General features: G+C 39.9%; 1 protein-coding gene across 10 annotated transcripts in view; it reads right to left on the bottom strand.

Moving 5' to 3' along the window:
• Window positions 1–6,442: 6,442 nt before the first annotated feature.
• MEF2A (myocyte enhancer factor 2A) overlaps window positions 6,443–13,063 on the bottom strand; it is a 151,234-nt gene continuing 144,613 nt past the window's right edge. For all 10 annotated transcript variants that reach the window (XM_034784857.1, XM_034784852.1, XM_034784856.1 and 7 more), the window contains 2 exons: window positions 8,999–9,125; window positions 6,443–8,212 (listed from right to left, as the gene is read on the bottom strand). In XM_034784857.1, the coding sequence (XP_034640748.1) occupies window positions 7,888–8,212; window positions 8,999–9,125 (452 nt within the window). In that variant the 3' untranslated portion in view covers window positions 6,443–7,887. The remainder of the gene's footprint in view (window positions 8,213–8,998; window positions 9,126–13,063) is intronic.

The following is a 13,063-nucleotide window of genomic DNA, read 5'->3' as shown; positions in this document are numbered from 1 at the left end:
CCAACCCCCTGCTCAAAGCAGGACCAATCCCCAACTAAATCATCCCACCAAGGGCTTTGTCAAGCCAGGCCTTAAAAACCTCAAAGGAAGGAGATTCCACCATGTCCCTAGGGAACCCATTCCAGTGCTTCACCACCCTCCTAGTGAAATAGTGTTTCCTAATATCCAACCTAAACCTCCCCCACTGCAACTTGAGACCATTACTCCTTGTTCTGTCATCAGCATGCGTGTAAGGGAGCCACTAGGACTTGGCTACTTCCCCTCTAGGTGGCTCAGTTAACCCCATCCAAAGCTGTAGACATGACATACCACATGTGAAAGCTACTGCATGTGTTGAGAGTGCAATTTGCAGAGGCTCAGCGCACTCGCTAAACAAAATACCTTGAGACCATACAAAGGCACTTTGCCTCCGCGAGGCTGGTTCTGTGCTGCCAGCTTCAGCTGTTGATGCCCCGCAGTTTTCGCTTCAGGTGCCTTCACTTTCGGGTCCTCCAAACTAGGTAGGAAAGGGTTTTGCTCACACTTCCTAGCAAAGGTAATCGTTAGGCAGAGGCAATGAGAGGCCCATTTCAGCATCAAAGCCGCACGCTTTGAAAAGTTAGTGGCAGCTGACGATAGCGTAAAATGGAAACTGTTAAGCAATCACAACTGTAGTCATTGCTGCTCCTGTGATGACATGTTTTTATGTTGAATGTCACGCTGTTCATGCATTTTGAAAGCTACCAATCTCATAGGCTTAAGCACTGCATCTCTTTGTGCCTGAAGTCACAGACATGGTGGTTTGCTTCATGAAGAGAACGGCACATCTGGGTACTGAGCAACATTTGGCTGAGCTTACGTTTTACATCAGCTGAAAACTAATGTACAGTATTAAGCTCCAATCCTCATAATTTACTGGTGTTTCTACATTTTCCAACATACTGATTGTATTGCTCTTAGGCAGGGGTGGCCAACCTGTGGCCCCGGAGCCACATGCGGCTCCCTGTATAGGCACCGACTTTGGGGCTGGAGTTACAGGCGCCAACTTTCCAATGTGTCGGGAGGGGGGGTGCTCACTGCTCAATCCCTGGCTCTGCCCCCACTCCACCCCTTCCTGCGCCCTTGCCCCTCCCCAGAGCCTCCTCCCCACCCTGAAACAGCTGATCAGGTGGTGTGGGGAGGCACTGATTGGCAGCGGGGAGGGAGCTGATGGGGGGCTGCTGACATATTACTGTGGCTCTTTGGCAATGTATGTTGGTAAAGTCTGGCTCCTTCTCAGGCTCAGGGTGGCCACCCCTGCTCGTAGGGCTGCAGAGGCTACAACCCTGCAACCTTTCATTCACTATTTCTGAATCTGGCCATTACAACACACAGTTAAAAAAGAGAGCAAAAGTAGCCCGTACAGCAGATGAGCCAGTGCTAGCGGTGGTTGTCAGTTGACCAAATTTGATCAAATATATTTCAGGAAAGCAGTAACAGTCACACTGCAGGTTTCAGACTGCAGTGAATTGCCTGGGAATGTATTGCTGGCAGGGACGAGGTGATTGTCACAGGGCCATTAACTACAGCGTGTCAGTAATCCCCAGATAAGGCTTTACTCCGGTGCTATCACTGCCATTAAAGAAAACACAAGTAGATGGGTGACATTATTTCACTTGGGATGTGCTGGGCACTGCTATAGTCTTAAGGCCCTGTATGTTAGCCATCACTCACTACTGCATTCACCTTTTATTAGTCACCAGGTTGTGCTGGTCAGCAAACAAGTGAAAAATGCAAATCAAGCTTACTGGAAACATTCTATAAAGAGATGGAAGATCTCTTATCTACAGAGGTACTCAAACTGGTGTCTTTGCAATACTAACCTGGGCCCAAGGAACAATGTTACAGTAAAAAGCTGGAAGTGATAAGATAAGCATGTCATCACCTCCATGTTAATGCCATGTGTGCTGTAAAAAATAATCAACACAGTGGATTTTCTCCCCAGGTGCATGGACAGGTGAACTGTCTAGACTACTGAAACCCATCCCACAAATCACAGCCAAAGACGGCACATTGCTCAGACCTCATGATGTAGTCTCTTGCTATCCAGGAGTCAACAGACCCCCAGATGCATTAGGCCGCTGCAGAAAGATGAGCAGGGAAATCTCGTACAAGACTATAGCCAAACATGAAAATGTTGCCTCGATTTTATGAGCCTCCCAAGCCCATTTTAGGTTTCCAAACTGTAGCAAGCATTGCTAATCCAGAGCTTAATACAATTGTGCTCAGTTCAACATGTGTTACAATCTGCCCTAACTCTTGGATACTGGAGTCGTTAATACAGTCGACCGCTGGTAGCTGTGGCCTTGATTGCTAATTAATTCTATTACTAGGTGCCACTTTTGTACTCAACAGCTGCCTTTTCATATGGTGACATGGTCAGTTCTACGACCACAGTTGCTTGACCAGGCCTACTGCACCATAGCATCTGACTGGATAGGACTCCTAGCACACAGCAGAGACAAAACCAGCTTTAAAAAACCATCAGAAAGCCTAGAGCAAAGTCCTTGTGGGAGCTAACTAGGAAATAACAACGAATTCATTTTCAGCAGCTGAAGCCGCACTTTGAATATTTTTAGCCATGAGATTCAACCAGCTTCAAAACTTGCTAATAAGAGCCCTCCACCAGAGTCAGGAATTGTAACTAGCACCCAGACTCCAGCTTGTAATGGAATGTGAGAGCCAGAAAAGCTGTTGCTTGGGCAAGCTAAATTAGGAAAAGGAGAAACCGAAGCAGGTTTCAGTGGTGACGTGCAGAATTTAGCCCAGTGGGACAGATAAGTTTTTTTTTTTTTTTGGAGGGGAGGGGGGTTTGGGTGCAGGTAGGGGCTCCCTGTGAGAGATTCAGAACCAAGCACCAAACCTGAAATTGTGTGATAGGGCTCTTGGGAGAAAGAGGTTTCTCCTGCTTTGTTAGCAGAATTATCAGTAGCAGGGAGTTGACTGCTTGCCAATTGACCATTCTTCTAGCCCAGCACCAGAAGTTGTCCATGGTTACCAACGGTTGTGAGCTTTCACTCCTCCATTGCTATGGCTGCATCAAGCTCTCTAGGAATTTGAGGCAGCAGCAGAAACCCAGGGGAAGCAGGAGGAAATGAAATGCAGGGTACAGCTGTCAGGGTACATGGGCAGAAGCTTCCAGAAGAGAAGAGACGTCTGGAGCATTGGAGGGTACTGCTCGAGGGATGAGTTCCAGCAGAAGAGAAGCACAGCCATCAGGAGAGCCCACATTTTGTGGTGCTAAAGAGGAGTGGCACCTAAAATAATCTGCAGGATGACTGGAGAAGTGAGGCAGGGATAACTGATGAAAGCAAGGCCACTGCCACCTACAAGAAAAGAGTGAGCCAGCAGTAGCCACAAATATACCTAATAACATTTCTCAAGGGGAACTAGAGGCTAGTACACGTCACCAGATATTATTATTTCCAAAGCACATTTAATTCTTCCTGGGAGGGTTTTTTTTTTACCCCGTCCCTCCTCAAATGCATTAATACTTTTTTATTTAAATATATCAGCAACCCAGCATTTCTGAGCATCCTTATAAATGCCAATCCCATATGCAAGCGCAATGGAAGCGCAAACATTAGGGAAAGGAAATACGCCCATTTCAACATTACAAAGGAGTGATTTAAATTATGAAAATTTCATTTGCACCAATTTTTATATTTGTCGATTCATAAAGTGTTATTCATATTTTACCATATTTCTTTTATTATATGGATTTATGTCAGAACTACTCTTAATTCTGGCTGCAATGAGAAAAATATATGGATGGATATAATTCTATCAGCTTAAGAAAATCCATCCGGATGAAAATGGGTCCATGATTCTATTACCAGGTGCTCTTTAGAATCAAGCTGAAAGTATTCTTTCAGGCACAAAGGAGATGGAGAAATTGCATGATAAAAGCACTATGCTCTGCAAATACGACAGAGTCTGGAGTACACAGTAAAAGCCAGTATTTTTACTTTAGTGAATGCAGGATACAAATATTTTACAACAACTTCTAGCATTTTCTTAACCATTTGATAAAAAGTTCACTAGAATATTTATTGTATAATGAAGAAAAACAACACATTCAGGGAAAAATTGAGATTAACTTATTTTTTTCTTAAAAGATTCGTCTCAAGGATGGCAACAAAGTCCAGCTTGTGCCGCCAAACGGCTTATCATCATTAAACCGTGAACAGCTTCTTGTGTGAACTGTTGACTACAAACATTTACCAAATACATAAATCTCTTTTAAAAAAGCCATTTTAAATATAGCAAAGCAGTGTTCTCTTGCACAGCAAAGTGAAGAAAGTTTCTACTAAGAAGTAACTGTTTACATTTATAAGTCTTTCTTTCACATTCTAATTTAACTTCTTCCCACGATCAACTGCTAGGAGTTATTATGTTCCTTATTTACTATATATTTCTTGTGCGCATAATAATTCAGAAAAGTTTTTGATGCATTAGTGTCCTTTACAATAAAAGGAAATGCTAAAGCATTTTTCTCCAACAAACCCCTGATTTTATATATATATCTATATATTTAAATACTATTAGTTAAGAGCTCAAAGATGATTTGTCATTTTAGCAGGTACAACTCTCGTGAATCAATACCAGCCAAGTAGGTTCACACTAGATTTGATCTATCTGCAACCCTACCTTGAACTGCATTTATTAAATTTACTTAATAAAAAATGCTATATTGATTTTTTTAGTTGCTGAAATGTTCTCCTGTGCTGTGTCCTTTCTTCTACAAAACACTTTTACATCTCCTAAAAAAAAAAAAAGTATGTTCCAAACTTACACGATTAGTGTTATTAAAAATCTGAGTTCCCCTATGATTTTCATGGTGTGGAGTTCTTCCACAGATAGACGGGATGTTGTTGCAGAGGCTTATCTACTGGATTCCATTACAGGGCTATGGGCAACAGGTTAACAGTCTGATCCTCAATTCCTAAGAATTGCACAAGTTTTACATTAGTCAGTTGGTGTGATTTAAATACAAACTCCAAACCTTATGTAACATTGTTTTAGAAAACAGTAATAGTACTGCTTACAAACCTGCATAGAAATAAAGACTATTTGACATACAGTCAGCAAAGCCATCTCATAAGGCACACAAGAAAATAGACAGTAAATGTGAATGCAGAACTCCCACTCAAATGTACAGCAAAGTTCATATACGTGCATAAATAACAAAAAAAAAGCACATAACTTTTCAAAGCATTAAAGGTTCCATGAAACGGTAAGGGAACTAAAATACTTTGGAAATGCAGTTTTCATTTGAAAATTGAAATCCTCTGTAGGCTCTTCTGTTGCAGTGACTACTCTAGTTTCAATTTACTAAATGTAGATTAGTTTGAAAGGAAGTCAAAGTTTGCCTCAAATGTTTTAAAAAGTTCTGTAATTTTAAGTTACACTGATAACACAACAGATTTAGTCTTGAAATCCACCTGTAGTACATTTGTTCTTGGATCATTCCGTGTACAAGCAGATGTCAAGGAGATGGCTGTACACACTGGATTTCCATTTCTACCTCATGTTTTTTTTAATTATAGCATCAACTGAGTGACGTTACTAGAAAATTTCCTTAAAAAGTGTTGAATGCCCAAGAGAAAAATGTTTCAATAAATATATAGAATTAACTTCAAAGAGTTTTGTGTGACACATAAAACAACTTCAATTTTTCCCAAAATTAGAGTGGCTAGTAGTTAGATTTATGTTTCTTAAAAGTCTACATTTTATTTTGTTCGTAGTGAGGAGGGATATAATAATATAGCATAATTAGGCATAAGGATGACAAGAGAAGTAGTAGGGATTTGAAAGCACACAGAGTTTTAACTCAAAACATAAGTTAAGCACATACTTACTAAAGCAGAACGAATTGTGTCAGATTTTTGGCCCCCCATTAGCGACTTACTCTGTACAGATCCAGTTTTAAGTAAATCTTTGCCAAAGTTCAATAGATTAGCAATAGCAGTATCAGTTTAAAAGCAGAGATTATGGTACTCCTAACATCCCTGAATGATGGGAGAATTTGCTGCTGTATTGGAGCCAGATCTTGCAAACCCTTACTCTTGCATTAGTGAGCCTCCTTGCATGAGAAAGCTAAAGTTCTGATCCTGCAATTCTACTAACCAGATACATAGCATGTTGGGCATTTGGATTTCTTGCTCAATTTTTTTGAATGTTAGAAGGAGACATGAGAGGATTTATTTCCAAAGCAAGTGTTTTGTCCCAAACCACTTACCACTTACAAAACCTTTTGTGCTCATCTGATACGTGTTATCATTTCCCTAACATAAGTAATTAGGTCAAGTTTTTCCACTGAATATTTTCTCACAAGAGGCAGTTTTAAAATAATGCCTTAAAATGTGTTTTAACAGATTTTTAATATTTATGTGGGATGAACTTAACACCGGATTTTTGTTGGTTTTTTTTTTGCCACTTTGCTATTTATATACATATATATAAAATGTATAATGAAGCTTAACCATACAGCACAGAGATTACATTTTAACGGCACACATTCACCACCAGTGAAGGGGACAACCCCTTTATACATCCTCTGAAAAATCTGGATAATAATATTAATAATAATTAAAATCCAAAGAAAGTACAGTATATTTAACAAAATAGTAAATATTAAACAGTGAATACTCTACTTAATAAGGACCTCGCCTTTTTTCAAGTTGGCGTCAATCCACAAAAATATACTTTTTAATCTGGTGAACGTACAATACGTAGGTACTTACACCAAAGGTGGTATATTTAAGATGCTATATACACAAAGAGTTTGGCTCAAATTTTAATTTACATATAGAATAATAAGTGTTCATGGCTTATTTTTCCCCCAACGTTCTGCCTGCAAGTTTTTTTTTTCCCTCTTCTGAAAGCAAAAAACTAGAAAGTCAAAATAACAAGATAAAACTATACTCTACAAAAAGCTACATCATACAGCTTTGGCTTATATAAATAATTCATAGCAGAATGTGTCCAAAAGTACTGTATATAACTTTTATATATAGTCTTCAATTCATACGGGTATTGTTTTCTTTAATATAAAATATACATGAGCTAATCCGTTTCTTTCTATATTTTTCAAAGATAGAACGTAAAAAGAAACTTTTCAAACATATTCCAATTATAACTTAATATATTAATTTTATTTTGTTAATGCTCTATTTTCTAGGCTATTTTCTGAATATTTCATGCGAGTTCTCTATGTCTTCTCTCTCTCTCACTTTTTTTTTTTTTAATTAAGAACCACTTCTTTGACCCAATACATTTTTTTGCACGTGCAAAACAGGTTTTTATACCTTCAGCCCTTCGCCATGCACTCTCTGCAACAGAGACCCATGCCAGGTTGGGTAATATAAAGGACATTTTATGTACAGTATTGCTTTCTTTTTCCTGCTTTTCTACTGCTCTGCTGCTACAAAGCATTGTTTCTTAACTACAAGTAACCATACGGCTTTAATAAAACACATGGGGACATTACTACAGGGGAGCCCTCTTGGTTTCTGCAATCTAGTGTGGCAGGATTATAGATGGGTACAATGTTTCTTTGTAGAACAGGTTATATTATTAGAACAGCATGTCCAGGTAAGTGCCAGACTAGACCAATACCTATAGGATTGTTTTGTTATATTTTTACCATGGGACAACTGCAGCTATACAAGGAGTTTGTAGTAAGTGCCTGATGATTTTGTATATGCTACATACACTCGCACATATATATATACACATGTGAAGATATATATATGCATGTATGTATATACATATAAATATATTTATTTCATGTCCTTATTTATATATTTAGATATGTCAGGACAGTTCACTGTGATAACACAAAACAGAAGTGGCAATGCTGAAAGTTTATGTTGCCCACGTGTCCACCCTCATTCGTTTCACTGATGGGCTCTCTCTATCTTCTGTATTTGGTGGTCTTCCCAACCCAACAGGTGAATGGAAATCATTTCTTGGGTCCTCCCGATCACTGCCATCATAAGAACTGCTGGAACTACTGAGACTGTCAACAGGGGAACGGCCCATTTCCTGCCGGGATTGCTGCTGCTGCTGCGGAGGAAACCCAGATGGAGTCACACGGTCCCGTGGAGGTGAAATTGGTTCGGACTTTATGTTGATGTTTTGGTTGGTATTAATGGATAAATTTGAACCCTGAGATAACTGGCCTCCAGCACTGGGGAAATTAAAAAAAAAAAATGTTACAATGATATTTATATTTAAATATTAAGTGTTGTGAAATCTTGTAGCCCATACTCAAACTTTATCCAAGCTAACCACAGACATAAAAAACATTGATTGAATGCTTAGTGTAAGACTCAAAGCTGAAAATTGTGAATTAAAGGTGTCCCAAATCCTGAACTAATTCACAGAGAGCTGGTATTTATTACATATCTTATTGTTCAGGAAGCCCCAGATGAAGCATAACCAATTAGATTGAAGTGTCTTTTAGCAGGAAGAAATGGATAAAATTTTAGATACAATTGTTCCATTAGTGCTGTGCTCTTCCATGGAACTTGAGTGTCCAACTACTCTGTGGTTTGTTCTTATGTATTTTACTTGTGTTTAAAGGAATTAAGACAAATAGAAATGTTTAATTTTTTGAAATGTGTGTCAAGCTTTCAGGTAGGTGTTTTCTTGGTAATGTTTGCAGAGTGGTGATGTTTGTCAGCATTATTACTTACACAGAACCAGCACTGTGTTACATACTGAACAGACAAATTGGAAGGCAATGTACCAACTCCCCCCCCCCCTTTTTTTTTTTTTTTTTAAATAACTACAGTAATTTCACAACCAGTGAGCTGACTGGCAAACACATGAAAAATGCACATACGTGTGCATTGAGGGAGAAATTAAAGTAGAGTCTTATTGAATAGTGTCAAATGCAGAATTATTCATTTGTAATCAAAGTAGCAGATGTTCCCAGTCGGGTGTGGTAAGTTAACATTACAGATCCACTTACACAAGAGAGCTAAGGGCTGCTTGCCCTAGATGGTGCTGTTGCCAGGCAGATACCTGTCCTAAAGACAGCATTCCTGGGGAGTTAAAGCCCTGCAGGGCAGACAGGTCTGCACTAGTCAAGGAGTAATCTGAAAAAGAAGAAAAATAGTTTATACTGTGTTCAGTTGTAAGAACCAACGTTTCAGCTCCCTGTTTAAATCAGCTACAGGCTGATTATGCAAAAGGATCCAAAAGGGCAGACCCTTTCATTTGTGTGGTGTTCCACTGACATCACAAGGGTCTGCTCACACAGATCCCTTTGCAGGATCATGGCCTCAGAATGCTCTCTCTTCTCAACCCTGCTTCCAACTCCTAGTTGCTATTGCTTGATTTGGGTTTATTTACACCAATAAATATGACAATACAAGTATTTCATCCAACACGTCTTCTCCTAGGCATATAAAAGAAAATGTTCATTACTGTGCTGGTTTTACCGTGTACATTTCTGAATATTTTGCTCTTTCCAGAAACTTCTAAATAAAATACAAAAGTGGGCATTAAGACAGGCCACTAAACCAACTGAAATAATTTAATATAATAAATCTGGCACAAGAGAAAACCTGCCTTGACACAGTGGGAGAGCCAGATTCTTTCCTCCGATCCAGCCCCTCTGCTCTGCTCAGTATATGACCAGCTGAGAATTCCTCCAAGAGAGGCGACATCCCAACTGGTATAACCAGCTCCTGTGCCACATTGCCTTCTGCCACTGGTGTAGGGGGCTTGGCTGGATCACTATTGTGTTCTAGCAATTCTAAACTGGTAAAGTGTCTCATGGAGATCAATGCATGCTAGCATAGGTCAGAGCAGCCTCTAGGCTGCTCTAACCTATACTGGAGCAGGAGTTGTGCAAAGCAGATAATCAGGGAACCTAGTACCATCTTCCTGAGGGCTTCTCCCCTTCTCCTGGGCCAAGTGGATGTTGGCCCAGAAAATAATCAAATCCTGTAACTATAGCTACTTTACAAAACTGCTATGAAAATGTACCATCTAAGGGAAAAAATGTACTCACCTGCCTTTATCACAGTGATGGTGATAATGTAAAAGCTTTTTTTAAAAAAAAGCTAGTTCAGCAAAAAAGCAAAAAAAAAAATCTCAAATCATAACATTCATCTCCTATGGCATAAGGAAATATTTGCAAGACATATCTAAAGCTCTAAAAGCATCGCTGGCAGTCTATAACGGATCAAACTCCTTTTCCACCATAATTCAATTTCATTCTTATATTCATGTGGTATATAACTGATGACTTAGAGCCTAAAAACTAAATTATTCTTTTTATATATAGTAAGAACGTGTCATGCAGTTGGATACAGTTTTTATATGCTGATTGAGAGGAACACTGTACAGTTTTAATCAACAATTCAATTATTGGCTTTTTTTTTTTTGCCAGGATATAATGCTTAGATAGTTCTCGCTGCTCATTCACACATAGGAAGTTATTTTCAGTTCATCATTATCACTTATGCTTTCCTTTCAGGTTTTAAAAGAGAAAGCTGCAAACACTTCTCTGCTCTTAATCACTTTGCAATACAGTTTCCTTAATATAATTTCTGATCTCTTGTGAATGACACAAAATGTCAGGAAGAAAAAAGTTACTTTGCATTGCCACAAGAGATTAACTAACAATTTACTTAAGAGGCATCTTTCTGGCGACGTACAAAACAGATTTATACATTGACACCTGTCTGAAATGACAGTCAGTTCCTATTTATAGTTCAATTTCTCATGAGATCTTTTCTAGGACTACACAGTCTAGTGTGACTATTTGGAGCTGCTCTGTAATAATTGATGAATACTGTATGTGCTGCTTGCCTGATTGCTGGAAAGCTATTTACTGTATGCATATACTGAATTAATTCAGTAAGAGTCTTTCTACATGCAGACAAGGAGCAGGCCAATAGCCCAGATAACAGCAAACACCAAGGGCTACTGAATTTAGTTGCTACTCCCGATCCCTGCTGAGTCCCCCAACCAGTTTCACCAGGCTCAGAAAATTCAAGAGAAAAGGATTTAGGCCTGGAGTTGAACACACTCAGGGCTGGTCTACACTTAGTCTGGACTTCGGACTAAGGTATGCAAATTCAGCTACGTTAATAACGTAGCTGAATTCGAAGTACCTTACTCCGGACTTACCGCGGTCCAGACGCGGCCGGAAGTCTCCCCCCGTCGACGTCGCGTACTCCTCTCGGCGAGCTGGAGTACCGGCGTCGATTGTGAGCACTTCCGGGATCGATCCGGGATCGATTTATCGCGTCTTAACCAGACGCGATAAATCGATCCCAGAACATCGATGGCGTGCCTCCGGACCAGCCGGTAAGTGAAGACTAGGCCTCAGGGAGAGTGAGAATGAAGGAGAACCCATAAATTAGACTTACTGGGGTCCCTCCTCATGAAGATAGACAGACAGACATGCACGTAGACTTTTTATTGTTTTAAACCACTTTTCTATTAGGCTTTGTTCCTGCTGTTAAGGGGCACAGTATTCAGTGCTAGTCACAGCTTCTGCAGGTACCTGAACCCAGTCAGACCGGTTGGGGTAAACACCGTGTTACTGTGGGCATCCTGTTGCCCAGGATCTACTCTAAAAGTGGGAGAGCCATGGGACTCCAACCTAGTGAGTTAAAGACACAAGGCCTCATACCTAAGGGGGTGCACTCAGAGAGGCCAGAAACGAGGTCCGAGCAGCAGCCCCGTAACTATGATTTGTAGATCAAGTGGGCTACGGATTTTGACTCTAGAGCCTGCACTAACGGTCTGTCAGTTAAGGACTTGTCCCTTCAGGGTGCAACAGCTGATATGCCTTGGAAGATGTAAATCATACAAGCACTGCACAATCTGTCTCTCTTAAATCCAGGCCTGAGTGTCTCTTATAGAGTAAAAGTACACCCAAACGTTGTCATCTATAAACACGACCATATTCAGAAAATGCTTAGAAGTAGTACTTTTCTGATTGTAAATTCTAGAGACATTCTGTATTGGATTTATAGATGTATGTGATTAATACCCAACCGGTGGTGAAAGAGTATGCTTGTCTGTGCAGGTACTTATACCATACCCTTCAGTAGGGTATTAGGTTGCTATTTGCAGACAGATAAAGGAAAAGAAGGCTGGATTTTATTATTGTGGGTCCTATATTGGACAAAACGAGATACAGATTTAAACATGTAATAGCTATCTTCCACGATACTATTGTTACATTAATGTTCTGTGAAATGTGGAGGTATTCCATGTTGTAGCTTTAAAAATCTCATCTTCTGAGGCAGAGTGAAATTTCAGCTACCATTGCTGCCAAAGTTCCAACTGTATGAGTCTGGACATATTCTCAAGGTATAATACTGCTCAACAAAAACAACAAGAAATCCAAGTTAACTAACTAGAAATAGCTCTTTTGCACACAGGCTGATCTCTAAGCTCTTTCTGCACAGGAAGTTAGACTTGATCTGCAGCCATGATCTTAGGGGCTGAATTGTGAAGACACCAATTTGTAAGGATTGTTCAGCTACATAAACTGTGGAACACACTGTGAATATGACCCTTCTTCCCTATGTCTCTTCAGAGAAAGAAATAGGTTTAACTCCATGCTGTATCTAAAAGGTAAGGAGGAGAGCCATCACCGTCTGTCCCATCCATGTCACCAAAGGACATTACAATCTCTTCAGACCTCTGAAACTTCTTTCTCAACAACTTTCTCCTTCACACCCAGAAGCATCACTAAATGCCACGAGGTCCAAATCTGAAAGCAGCATCTGGATTCTAGAAAAATGTGCACTGACAATCTCCAAGTACTTCCTGATTTGAAAGGATTCACATTTGTATTAATCTTTTGTTAGATTTCCAGTCCGTTGCACTGGAATCGATGCAATTCGTACATGCTCAAAGGTGCTGCTAGGTAAAGAATAACGTGCTACATGAGTAAAGAGCTCCAAACGTCTTACACAGTAGAAATCTTAAACACAGTATGCCCTACATCAGTGTTTCCCAAACTTGGGACGCCGCTTGTGTAGGGAAAGCCCCTGGTGGGGCGGGA

The sequence above is a fragment of the Trachemys scripta genome, chromosome 10, assembly GCF_013100865.1.
Source record: "Trachemys scripta elegans isolate TJP31775 chromosome 10, CAS_Tse_1.0, whole genome shotgun sequence".
In the NCBI taxonomy this organism is placed as follows: Eukaryota; Metazoa; Chordata; order Testudines; family Emydidae; genus Trachemys; species Trachemys scripta.
The sequence above is the reverse complement of the archived record's forward strand: the minus strand, read 5'-3'. Positions and strand labels throughout refer to the sequence as shown.